We start from the raw sequence: 13,616 nt of genomic DNA, 5'->3' as shown, positions 1-13,616 counted from the left end.
TGTGTATCTCGCTTTGCTGGTCTTGGCCCGTATAATCCTATGACATCAAGATGGAGTCTGCAACCTATGACCTGCACATCAGTGATTTAGCTAATTCAGCTTTCTGGACAATCACTAGCAGTCATGTAACACCAAGGACATGCAGTGGGCAAACCAGCCCCCCCTTTATTTCCCTGAGAAGCTGAAAGGGAGACATGGCTCCAGTAAGCCGGGTGAGAAACAGAAAATGCATACCATAGTGTAACAACTTGAAGGTCAAGAACAACGGACCCTTCTTGCCCTGCAGTGAGCTGAAGGTGGTCCCGATTGGGTTCCGGCAGTCACCTGACCGAGAGGTACTGGGAAAAGCGGGAACAAGGAGAAGTGAGTGAGTCGGAATCCTTGGAAGAAGGTGGATGCTGGAAGGAAGACCAGAGAGACCTGATAAGGTCCATTGTCTGGCGAACTGTGTATCCGAAGGAAGTATCGTTGGTTCAGCTTTACCTGCACGGAGTGACCTGTGCCCTCCCTGTCTGCAGCAGAGTACCTGTCCTAGCTCTAAGACTCGCTGGAAACTCAGCTTGAGTCTAGGAAGTATCCTGTGCCAACTCCCGAGAGACTGCCACAAAGGTCAGCCTTGTGAGAGATACAGTGATTTATTTCCTATTAGTCTGGGTTTAAGTGAGTGGTAATTACCTGAACAAAAGACGGGTTATAGTCATAACCAGGATCAGGAGATAAGCTGTTAAACCGCACTAACGCGTAACATAGTTGTAGCATTACCAATCAGTTGTGTAATTTACCTAGCAACCTGTAAGGACAGTGTGTGTAGTGTGACAATATAGTTTGTAATTTTATCAGCCAGTATTTTTGTATTCAGCTAAATCTTTGCCAGAGTGGTTTATTTTGTATACCTTTATATATAGATATATAAACTGCTCTCTCAGTTTTATTTCTCTCTATCGGACGTATTGGCGTGGGGCCAATCCAAGGTTCCCCTCCCCTAGACCGAGTACAGAGTATTTTGCTTGCAGATAGTCCTGTTTGGAGAACCTTGGGCACAGGTAAGTATTACCTGTGATTTACCATTCCATCCGATTCATAAACTATCACCTCTCAGCTTTTTTTGTCCAGGCTGAAAAGCACCCTAAACTAAGCCAAGCCTTTCATAATAGCTTCCGAGCCCATCAGCTGTCCTTCTCTGAAACTTTTATTATTATTTAAGCTCTGCTATATTCTTTTTGCTGCTTCTGCAGTTCTCGTCATTACAATGCTCAAGGTGTGGTCACACCCAGGGTCCTATATGGGAGGCAGAAGAGGCATTTTCTAAATTATGTCCAAAGTCAGAATTGGGACATCCTGCTCATAACGTCCAAAAAAACTTCCATCTTGCAGCAATTTTTAAACAGGAAAGATTGATTCCCTGTTTGAAAAAAAAAATGTGAGAAGGATGTCCTTCCCGAACAACTATTTTACAAAACGTTTAAGTTATAAAAACGGGGGAAAACAAGGCAGAGATGCATGTCTTGCACCACTTATTAAAATGGTAACAGACGTCCTTGAGTAGCCTAGTGGTTAGTGCAGTAGACTGTAAACCAAGGGGGCAGGTTCAAATCTCACTAACATTTTTGTAAATGTGATCCACTCCAGGAACAGAAAAATACCTACTGTACCTGAATGTATAATAGCCTTCAGGCTTGCAGATGTCACCGCTATCAGGCTAGTCTGTCATGCTAAGAAATTTGATCATATAGATGTGAATGAGCACTCTTGGCACCAGATCCCAGCCCTAGTTCCAACTGAGCTGGACATACAAACTGAGCACGAGGAAATACTGCTGGATTAAAAAGCACAATGCTACAGAAAAGTCAGACAGGGCAAAAAGTAGCACGTATTAAGAACCCTTTATTGCAGCTTGAATATGTGAGGAAAAGCAAGTGGCATATGGCTCATGTACTGTATCTTTACACATAAAAGGGCAAGATTCAGTAAATAGTGCCCAAAATTTGGCACTAGAAAGAGCCACATTAAACTCATTCTATAAAGGGGGAAAGGGAAATGGGACTTAATATACCAACTTTCTGTGGTTTTTGCAACCTCATTCAAAGCAGTTTACATAGTATATACAGGTACTTATTTGTACCTGGGGCAATGGAGGGTTAAGCGACTTACCCAGAGTCACAAGGAGCTGCCTGTGCCTGAAGTTGGAATCGAACCCAGTTCCCCAGGACCAAAGTCCACCACCCTAACCACTAGGCCACTCCTCCACTGTTGCTACTATTTGACATTCTACATGGAATGTTGCTATTCCACTAGCAACATTCCATGTAGAAGTCGGCCTTTGCAGATCACCAATGTGGCCGCGCAGGCTTCTGCGAGTCTGACGTCCTGCATGTACGTGCAGGACGTCAGACTCACAGAAATAGAAGCCTGCGCAGCCTTCTACATGGAATGTTGCTAGTGGAATAGCAACATTCCATTTAGAATCTCCAATAGTATCTATTTTATTTTTGTTACATTTGTACCCTGCGTTTTCCCACTCATGTCAGGCTCAATGCGGCTTACATGGGGCAATGGAGGGTTAAGCGACTTGCCCAGAGTCACAAGGAGCTGCCTGTGCCTGCAGTGGGAATCGAACCCAGTTCCCCAGGACCAAAGTCCACCACACTAACCACTAGGCCACTCCTCTAAATACTTTTATGTCCTCCCTTTGATAGTTACAGGGATTACTGATATTTGTATTATAAGCCTGTTGGAACAAAAAAGTTTTTAAAGTGGTCTTAAAACTCTCATGTCCCTTATAGATCAAATACATAGTAACATAGTAGATAACGGCAGAAAAAGACCTACACGGTCCATCCAGTCTGCCCAAGATAAACTCATATGTGTATACCTTATCTTGATTTGTACCTGTCTTTTTCAGGGCACAGACCGTATAAGTCTGCCCAGCAGTATTTCCCGCCTCCCAACCACCAGTCCCGTCTCCCATCACCAGCTCTGGCACAGACCGTATAAGTCTGCCCTCCACTATCCTCGCCTCCCAACCACCAACCCCTCTTCCCCCCACCTGCTCTGCCACCCAATTTTAGCTAAGGTTCTGAGGATCCATTCCTTCTGCACAGGATTCCTTTATGCATATCCCACGCATGTTTGAATTCCGTTACCGTTTTCATCTCCACCACCTCCCGCAGGAGGGCATTCCAAGCATCCACCACCCTCTCCGTGAAAAAGAAGACAGAGCAGGGTTAGACAGACAATTGTCTCCATAGAGGAGAGTGAATAGTGGAGTGCCATAGGGATCTGTGCTGGGACTCGTACTTTTAACCCAAGTGATCCGGAAATGAGAAAGATAAGTGAAGCGATCAAATTGCCAGCTGACAAAAATTATTCAAAGTTGTTAAATCACATACAGACTGAGAAATTCAGGAAAGGAGGATCTCTCTAGGTAAAAGAGTGGCATCCAAGCGGCAGATGAAATTTAATGGGGGCATGAACAAAGTGATGCACATTGGGAACAAACCAAATTATACCTTCATGATGCTAGGTTTAGGGTTACCATATGGCTCCAGAAAAAGGAGGACAGATTGAGCCAGTCTGGGTTTTACTTCCATTGCTTTCAATGGAAGCAAAACCCGGACTGGATCAATGTGTCCTCCTTTATCTGGAGCCATATGGTAACCCTAGCTAGGTTCCACATTAGGAGTCACCACCCCAGGAAAGATCTAGGTGTCATCATGGAAAATATATTGAAACCTTCTACTCAGTATGTGGTGGGTAGCCAGAAAGCACTAAGTATTAGGAATCAGGCATTCCAAAGTTTTGGTCCTACTATGTACAAAACAGAAGTCCTGTATTGAAGATGTGCCCTTATTTCAGGTGGTGCACCTAGTAGATTAGCCAAAGAGAATCGCAGAGAACATGAGAGTTCATGCAAATGCAAAGAAAAAGATACCACTGGAGAGATCTTATCAAATCAGAACTTTAAAAGCGCTAGGTAGCGTCCACAATTGGGGCATGTCACCAGCTTGTGAGAAGAATATAGCCTGCCTGTTCTTGGAGAACAGAAATTACTGTACTGTGTTGTGTAGGCTGTGGCTCTGTTTGTGTTAGTGCTGCCCTTTTTGTGGCAGTGCTAAGATGAGTTATCAATGGTTGGTTTATTTTTAGAAATATGGGCGAGTCTTTGGAGATAACGTTTTTAACGCTGCAGGCTATAGTTCAGGAATGGCACTCCTCTACTCTCCCCATCACAGAAGAAATGGTGATAGTTTGCAGGGTGGTGGTGCATGTGGAGGTGGGTTAGTTTTGCAATTGGTGACATGATAGGGCAGTTGCAGGAGTTAGCACTTGGGGGTAGGGACGGTAGAGAACCAGGACAGGCAGCTTTGATAAACTCTGGAATTCGACAACAGAGAACGTGGTAAAGGCGGTTAGCTTAGCAGAGTTTTAAAAAAACTCCATTGACCATTATTTAAATTGGACTGGGGGAAATACACTATTTCTGGGATAAGCAGTATTACATGTTTTGGACTTTTTTGGGATCTTGCCAGGTATTTGTGACCTGGATTGGCCACTGTTGTAAACAGGATGCTGGGCTTGACGGACCTTTACTTATGTACATTGTTTTTAATCAACATGTTTACTATGTGTTTGTATCCTAAAAGCAGCTGAAATCCTTTTCCCATAGGGATGCACTAGCCCATTTTTTTTTTTTTTTGGTGGTGGGGGGGGGGGGGGGGGCTGTTTCTCTACAACTTTGGTCCGATCTGGCTCCTTTTGGAATCTAGGTGCCTTTTTACTTTTTTCTTCTGCTGTGCTAAGTTTCATTCCTTTCACTTAAAACATTTGAGATTTTTTTTCCCCCAGACACATTTGATCCCTTTGTATAAAAAACAACTTCTTTTGAGTTAGAAAAACTGAGAAGAAAATTTACTCTTACCTGCTAATTTCTTTTCCTTGAATCCTGCTAGACCAGTCCAGACCGACAGGTCTATGTCCCCTTATCAGCAAGGGGAGGCAGAGTCTTGATTCCAATGACTGGAAGTTCTGATGGCTCCTCTATCTGACCCTTTCAATGCCTCTGTGAGGAGTGGACCTGAAGGACTAGAGAAGGGCAGAGGTAGTCCCCCTCCACAAAAAGGGAAAGGAGGCGGCAGCTGGGAACTATTAGCCAGTTAAGTCTGACCTCTGGTGAGTAAATCAATGGAGAACCTTGTAATAGAATATTAAGGTTTCTGGAAGCCAATGGTTTTACTCAATAGGTCTTGTCAGATGAATCTGTTTCTCTGATGGGATGACCACAGAGATGGATTGAGGGATATGGTGCACTTAGATTTTAGCACAGCCGTTGACAGTTCTGTATAGGCAAACTATTAAAAAAAAAAAAAAAAGTTTGTGCCCTTGGTATGGGCCCTAAATTAACTGACTGGGTTGCAAACTGATGGAGTGGAAGGCATTAAAGGGAACTGGTAAATAGTTCACTTGGAAGAAAGGGATGTTATCAGTAGTATGTCCCAACCCCAGGGATCGGTCCTCAGTATGGCTCTAACATTTTGGTGAGCAATATCGCAGAAAGGCAGTGTGGAAAGGTTTGCCTCTTTGCAGATGACACCAAAATCTGCAATAGGGTAGACACCCTAGAGGATGTAAACAGCATGAAGATGGATGTAGTAAAGCTTGAAGAGTAGTCTAGTTGCAGATTTAAATGCTAAAAAAAAAAGCATAGTCCTGCATCTGCACTGCAAAACACCAAGGGAGCAACAGTATAGGGGTGAAATACTTCCGTGCATGAAAGAGTAACGGGACATAGGGAGAACATATCAGACGACCAAACAGGTAGAAAAAGCAATGGCAAAAGCCAAAAGGATGCTGGTGTGCATAGGGAGAGGAATGACCAACAAGGGGGGGGGGGGGGGGGGGGGGGGGAAGCAGCGATAGTGCCTCTATATAAGTTGGTCCAGAGGGTAGCTACTAAAAGTGGTCAGTGGTCTTTATCCTGTTTCCCCCTGTACTGCTTTTCTTCTCAAGTGAACATATTGAGACCTTTAAATCTGTTCCCATAATGCTTTTTGACAGACATTTAAATACCTCTGTTGTATAAATGCACAGAAATCAAATCCCTTTCAATTGAAAGGAAGCTCAGGAATTAGGTATGAAGCTGAAAGGGGATAGGTTCAGAAGTAATCTAAGGAAATGCTTCCTTATAGAAAAAGGGTTGTGGACTTCGACTGTCTTAATGCAAGAAAGCAGGGAATGAACACATAGGATCTCTAATGGAAAGAAGAGAGTGGATGGCATAGTACCCTCTATCATCAGCATAACTGGTGGTGTGCAGTCAGGATATTCCCAGTGTGCTAATGCCAAAACTAAGAATTATTACAGAAGGCTACATATACATGGAACCCATTATCAACTAGGGAGTCCTCTGCAAGCCCTAGGGCATTAAAAGAAAGCTATGTTTAATGAACATGAGGGGGCAACCTGAAGCTAAAGGCTACCAGGACTCTGCTGTCTTTCTGGGTAAGTCAGTCCTGGACTGATCTAGCAGTCATGGAAAGGATATCGGGTAACGCAGTGATCAAGCTTAAGAGGTTAAAAAGGCATGAATGAGAAAGTGAAAAGAATCAAAGTTGAATAAGCCCCGTACTGATAACTACCTCAGCACAAGAAAAGAAGACCTCATAATGGCCACAACCTGAGGTACAAAATTTACGTATCCACAGGTTTGCTACAAGCACCCAGGAGTTCAAAGTCAACGAAGGTAGGAGGACACCCAGTAATCCAACAACCTACTGTTTTCTCAGAGTTCAGACACTAAACAGCAACTCCAAAGCCACTGTGCAACAGAATCACGACAGGTCTGTAAGTAATACCTGGTTGATCAGGATCAGTATAGAGAAGCAACAGTATGTCCTAGGCATAAGTGTATAAGTGTAAGTGGATACAGCAAAGCTCTGAATGAGTTCAGCTAAAAGATTAATAGTGGTAGTCGAACTGAACCTGGGAGACACCACAATGCAAGGTTTGAAAACAAGATGTAGAGACCAAGTTACAACTTGGAAAGTGTGTCCAAAGGGGGAAACAAAACAATCCAATGTCCAAAGAAAAAGAAAAAACACAACTACACATAGTAGCATAGTAGATGACGGCAGAAAAAGACCTGCATGGTCCATCTAGTCTGCCCAAGATAAACTCGTATCTTGAATTTGTACCTGTCTTTTTCAGGGCACAGACCGTATAAAAGTCTGCCCAGCAGTATTTCCCGCCTCCCAACCACCAGTCCCGTCTCCCATCACCGGCTCTGGTACAGACCGTATAAGTCTGCCCTCCCCTATCCTAGCCTCCCAACCACCAACCCCTCTTCCCCCCACCTGCTCCGTCACTCAATTTCAGCTAAGCTTCTGAGGATCCATTCCTGCTGCACAGGATTCCTTTATGCATATCCCACGCAAGTTTGAATTCCATTACTGTTTTCATCTCCACCACCTCCCGCGGGAGGGCATCCCAAGCATCCACCACCCTCTTCCTGACATCTTTTTTGAGTCTGCCCCCCTTCAATCTCATTTCATGTCCTCTCGTTCTACCGCCTTCCCATATCCGGAAAAGATTTTTTTGCGGATTAATACCTTTCAAGTATTTGAACGTCTGTATCATATCACCCCTGTTCCTCCTTTCCTCCAGGGTATACATGTTCAGGTCAGCAAGTCTCTGCTCATACGTCTTGGAACTCAAATCCCATACCATTCTCGTAGCTTTTCTTTGCACCGCTTCCATTTTTTTTTTTAACATCCTTCGCAAGGTACGGCCTCCAAAACTGAACACAATACTCCAGGTGGGGCCTCACCAACGACTTGTACAGGGGCATCAACACTCCCTTTCTTCTGCTGATCACACCTCTCTCTATACAGCCTAACAACCTTCTCGCTATGGCCACCGCCTTGTCACACTGTTTCGTCGCCTTCAGATCCTCGGATACTATCACCCCAAGATCCCTCTCCCCCTCAGTACCTATCAGACTCTCACCGCCTAACACATACGTCTCTCGTGGGTTTCTACTCCCTAAATGCATCACCTTCCTACTAAGACCAAGTGCTGCAAGCTTGTCTAAAAGAAGTGGTCTCTGATGTCCAAGGCTAATGAAAGGTCCAAAGAGACAGCCAAAGCAATTTGGCCTCCATCTAACTTAGCATAAATCTCACTCATAACCGATGCCAGGTCTGTCTCAGTGCTATTAAAACAAAAGCTTTATAAATCCTCAAGCTTCTGCCCAAGGAGTTGCCTGAGCTCCAGCTGAGTGAGCTCCAAGACCTGCTGGAACCTCTTTCCAAGTGAGGAGGTAGGTTATTCCTATGGCCTCCTTAATCCAGACAATAGTAGATTTTGATGTTGCTTTCCCTTTGCACTGTTCATAAAATATAAATATCTGATTTATGAAAAGAATTAGTGACCTCCAAGTCTAAATATGCAAGAGGACTTCCTCATTCCTGCGCTTCCTTTCATTAATGCACAGAGGTATTTAAATGTCTGTCAAAAAGCATTATGGGGACAGACAAAGATCTCAATATGTATACTTGAGAAGAAAAGTAGCAGAGGGGAGATATCAAAGACCACTGAATTCGATGTTCAGTGGCAGGGAACCCATTATGGAAGTCACTCCCTCTAACAATCAGAGAACTACCACCTCAGCTTCCGGAAGAAGCTAAAAACCTACTTCATCCCAGAAATGGGAAAACACTCACCGATCAACGAACCCGTAGGGACTCGAATCATCCAATTTAACACAACCTACAATCATACTGTCTAATGCTTTATTACACCATATTTATTTATTGCACTTGTATCCCACATTTTCCCACCTCTTTGCAGGCTCAATGTGGCTTACAATACATCATGAGTAGTGGAAATATATTAGAAAATAGACATTTAGTGTTACAGAAGAATCTTTGGCAACATGATAATGATAAGACATGATAGTTGTATAACAAGCAGATATTATAAGACACTTATGTGTAGAGGAGTTATGTATATGCACATTGGTTGATCTTTGTGGTGAGCCTTGTTAAAGAGATGGGTCTTCAGTAAATTAAGAATGTATTCAACCATTATCTTACTTATAAATCTGTAACTGCTGTCCTACAAATACTGTAAACCGCACTAAATCCTACATAGAGGATATTAGCGGTACACAAGACCTAAACTGAATACATCCAGTTTATGAAGGGTTCAGGAACCTGTAGAGGTGTCCCAGGTGTGTCACCCTGTGTGTAACTGAGGCCTATGCCACATACAAGCCTGAATCTGAATCATCTGTGTGAAGAATATGATGGCAGTGTGTACATTTCCTATTTCTCTATCAGCCCTTGGAGAGTGCTTGCTAACCAAGGCCACTGCTGGGCACAGAGAACATCTGCACTTCATCTCAGGGGAGAAAGCAGGTTACTGGACAAATGTATAACCTAAGTATGTGATAATGCCAGTGTGCCCTTTTTGGGGGCACCAACAGGCTCAGGGAGAGTGTCTGGATCAACACTGGACTTTTTGTCTTAGGCCTGGATTTCATCTACTGGACAGCAGGTATGCGTGTCCTGATTGGGTCAAAACAGTCACCTGAGGACAGTGGACCGAGATCTGCACAGAACTTTTGGAAGACAAAATTAGAATTTGCCTTGGCACGGTCCAGGGTGGACACATCCGAGAGCTCTGGAGAGAAATACTCTTATTGTGCCAAAGCACTGTGCCTTCACGTTCAACATTGTTACAGGGAAGTAAGCTAATATTTTACAGCTACCAACCGGTGCTAGGATAGACCGTCTGTGCGAGGTGGTCATCTCTTTACTGATCAGCTCACTGTGCAGTTGAAGCTGGAAGAAACCCTCCATCTATGATCAACCAAGAAGCAAGTCTCAGGATGAGAATCTGGGTTTACTTCTGCAGTTTGAGAAGTTCAGATCATCCTTTTTAAATTGCTAAAGGCTGGTTTAGATCAAAAGCATGGTATTACCCAGTTTGTGTAATTCTCAGTGATATTTGTTTTTTGTATTATGCTATAGGAGTTGTGCGTGTTTGCTTGCCTTCTCACTAAGAATTATTCTAAGTATTATCATTACCTATAAAATATTTCACATATTGGCATAGAGCTTCTTTGGAAACTGCCAGCAGAAAACGAATCCATTTGGGTCTGTAGTGCCAATGAACCCTAGACATACAAGTACAGAAAGTTGCTATTCCAGGTGACTGTCTAGGCAAGTCTGTTTGCTAAACTAGGCGATTATCTATTTACCAGCAATCATCACTACAAACCCAACTTGTCTGACTAAGATAAAGGGGGAGAACCCACCTTTGGAAGAACAGATGGTACTGTTCTAATGGAAATGAGTTAGCTGAAAAAGTCAGGTAATGATCTCTGTCAGAAAGCCTACAATTTAGATTAATGTCTTAAAGGGAATGATAAAATGTTTCAGTGTAGAATGCTTCAAAGGTTCAAAGGGCAGTCTGGAAAGCCTTCACAGGACCAAAATGGAAAAAAAAATTCTTACCTGATAATTTTCTTTCCATTAGTCCCAACAGATCAATCCAGAGACTTGTGTGTTGTGTCCCTCTACCAGCAGGTGGAGATAGCGAGAACCTCTGAGGTTTGCTATATGTGGACCCATGCAGCCAGCTGAACCTCATTATGAATACCAAAGCAGTGGAATGGAAACAATAGAAAACTCTCCCGACATTGTCAGACCAATTGCCCAACATACTTCCACCACTTCTATATTTATTTATTTTTTAATCAAACGAAGGAACATTCAGAACGGAACCCGAAAAAAAAAATATTAACCGCAACAAAAAAACCACAGACAGTAAACCCGGGGGGGGGCTCTGGATTTATCTGTTGGGACTAATGGAAAGAAAATTATCAGGTAAGAATTAAATTTTTCCTTCCATGGCGTCCTACAGATCAATCCAGAGACTTGTGGGACGTACCCAAGTAGGGCGGGACATCCCCAACCCGGCAGAAATCACCGACGAGCCAAACACCGCATCTTGACAAGCTGCCACATCCACCAGACGACGAGTGAAATGTATGGACTGAAGCCCATGTAGCTGCCCTGCAGATATCTTCCAGCGAAACCAAACGGGACTCTGCACAGGAGGAAGCTTGAGCTTGCATAGAATGAGCACAAACTTGCAAAGGGGCTTGCTTGCCCAATGCCACAATGCTACTCTCCGGCAACCACACCGGGAGCAACGCTATGCCGCCTCAGAAGGCACTGACGTGCTCCACAAACGCCTGCCCAAAACCTGACTCGGCAGAACGTCTAGTTCCTCCGTATGATTAAACAAAGTCTCTTACCTTTTTGGTTTTTTTTTTAGTCAGGAGAGAAAGGAAACACCCGATCAGGCCAACAGCCCCAGGCAACGGAGGAAAGGTAGGGGGAGACGGAGGGACCCGACACCACCAGGTATACACCACAAGCTGCAAACAGCCACTCAACCCCTGTCTGTGCTAAACTAGGCCCAAAGGACACCAGTAGCCTGATTAAACCAGAGTTGCACAGAGATGTCCCGCCACCTGCTAGATAGAGAGAATACTGAGGTTCAGCTGGCTGCACAGGTCCACATATAGCAAACCTCGGCGGTTCTCTATCTCCACCTGGTGGTAGAGGGACACAACCCACGAGCCTCTGGATTGATCTGTGGGACGCCATGGAAGAGGTCCCAAACAGGTACCACTCCTCAACAGAAGCTGAATTTTCTTAACTGCCTGCAAATAAAATGGCTCGCATCTGGCTGCATGGCCACAGAGACCATCAGTCCTAGCTCTGAAGATTAGCAAGTCACCACATGAACCTTTAGAGAATTAAGGACCAGGTCCTGGTCAAGACCCTCTTGTAAAAACACTAGGATCGATGGCAGATCTGCTCTGCACACCAACTTCAAAGCTGCCCCAACAATCCTATCTGGCCACCTCTAACCAAGGTGGGCAATTGCTGTGTCCACAGAAGACCCCTGGCCACAACTGTTATAGACAAAAGCCTGTATGCCATGAGTCTTGCTTGAGAAAACTCAAACTTTGAGATTGAAGATAGAAGATACAGTGGGATTCCTGCTTCCAAACCACAAATTGGTTCTCTGCATGCTTGAGCCACACAGTGCCAGAAGTTTGGGTTGGTCTCAGTGTGTCAAGTCTTGATACCACAAGATCAACTCAAACTTCCAGCAACTTGCGGCTTATGCTTAGAGAGCCAAGTTGCGGTGAGGAAGCAGGAATCCCAATGTAAGTAGCACAAGAACTGGCAAGCTTCCGAGGGCCAGAAGAAAAAAAAAAAAAAGCACTTGGTGGGCTGGGTTCTGTCCTGTGGGCCATAGGTTGGACAAGCCTGGATTAGACCCACAGAAAATGGAATCTTGTTTGTTGCATAGAAGGATGTGAATTTCTCTTGTTCAACAATAAATTTAAAAAAAACCCCTCTTACAAATATAGCTCAGAGCATTCATACTACGGTTCTGACGTTACCTTTTCCTTTATGAACTCCCAGATGATGCGGGTCATCTCATCCCCATCCATCTCCACCACTGGGTTTGCAACAGCAATCCTTTTGTCTGCATCTAAGGGGGAGAAGAGAAGAGTGAAAAACAAGATTGCCCCCGATCAATAAGCACAAAGTCTTGAATTCTCTTTATACTGCTCACACCTCTGTTTGTAATGATCAACCCCCCTCTTACTTAGTGAAGCAACCTCAACAGCTATTAACAAAAACACCCTCATGAATTTTGATCTATAACAAACCTATTTTCAAGATTACCACCACATGACAGTTTTAGGACACAGTAAGGGGGGGGGGGGGGGGAAGAGTTCTCTTAGACTGCTAAAGACAAAACGTTTCCAACAGCATCTGAATCTAGTATCTTGCTGCCATTAGTGTGGTGTTTTAGAACACTAGTGCATTTTAGTGCACTCTTATCACTTGACTGACTTATCTGGTGGTTGGGAGGCGGGGATAGTGCTGGGCAGACTTATACGGTCTGTGCCAGAGCCAGTGGTGGGAGGCGGGGCTGGTGGTTGGGAGGCGGGGATAGTGCTGGGCAGACTTATACGGTCTGTGCCAGAGCCAGTGGTGGGAGGCGGGGCTAGTGCTGGGCAGACTTATACGGTCTGTGCCAGAGGCAGTGGTGGGAGGCGGGGCTAGTGCTGGGCAGACTTATACGGTCTGTGCCAGAGGCAGTGGTGGTAGGCGGGGATAGTGCTGGGCAGACTTATACAGTCTGTGCCAGAGCCAGTGGTGGGAGGCGGGGATAGTGCTGGGCAGACTTATACGGTCTGTGCCAGAGCCAGTGGTGGGAGGCGGGGATAGTGCTGGGCAGACTTATACGGTCTGTGCCAGAGCCAGTGGTGGGAGGCGGGGATAGTGCTGGGCAGACTTATACGGTCTGTGCCCTGAAGAACACAGGTACAAATCAAAGTAGGGTATACACAAAAATTAGCACATACGAGTTATCTTGTTGGGCAGACTGGATGGACCGTGCAGGTCTTTTTCTGCCGTCGTCATCTACTATGTTACTATGTAACCTCATTGCTATTGATGAACAAGCACTACCACTTTAATCCTTAGGTCAAAAATGATTTCTCTATAGTCAATGACCTAACG

The 13,616-nt window shown here is 44.6% G+C and overlaps 1 protein-coding gene across 1 annotated transcript in view; it reads right to left on the bottom strand.

Moving 5' to 3' along the window:
- Positions 1 to 13,616, bottom strand: part of LOC115459866 (isocitrate dehydrogenase [NADP], mitochondrial-like) — a 59,955-nt gene that overhangs the window by 21,139 nt on the left and 25,200 nt on the right. Inside the window, exon 2 of the mRNA XM_030189673.1 lies at positions 12,485 to 12,576. Coding sequence (XP_030045533.1) covers positions 12,485 to 12,576 — 92 coding nt within the window. The remainder of the gene's footprint in view (positions 1 to 12,484; positions 12,577 to 13,616) is intronic.

Source organism: Microcaecilia unicolor, chromosome 1, assembly GCF_901765095.1.
Source record: "Microcaecilia unicolor chromosome 1, aMicUni1.1, whole genome shotgun sequence".
In the NCBI taxonomy this organism is placed as follows: Eukaryota; Metazoa; Chordata; class Amphibia; order Gymnophiona; family Siphonopidae; genus Microcaecilia; species Microcaecilia unicolor.
This window is presented reverse-complemented; position numbering and strand designations above follow the sequence as displayed.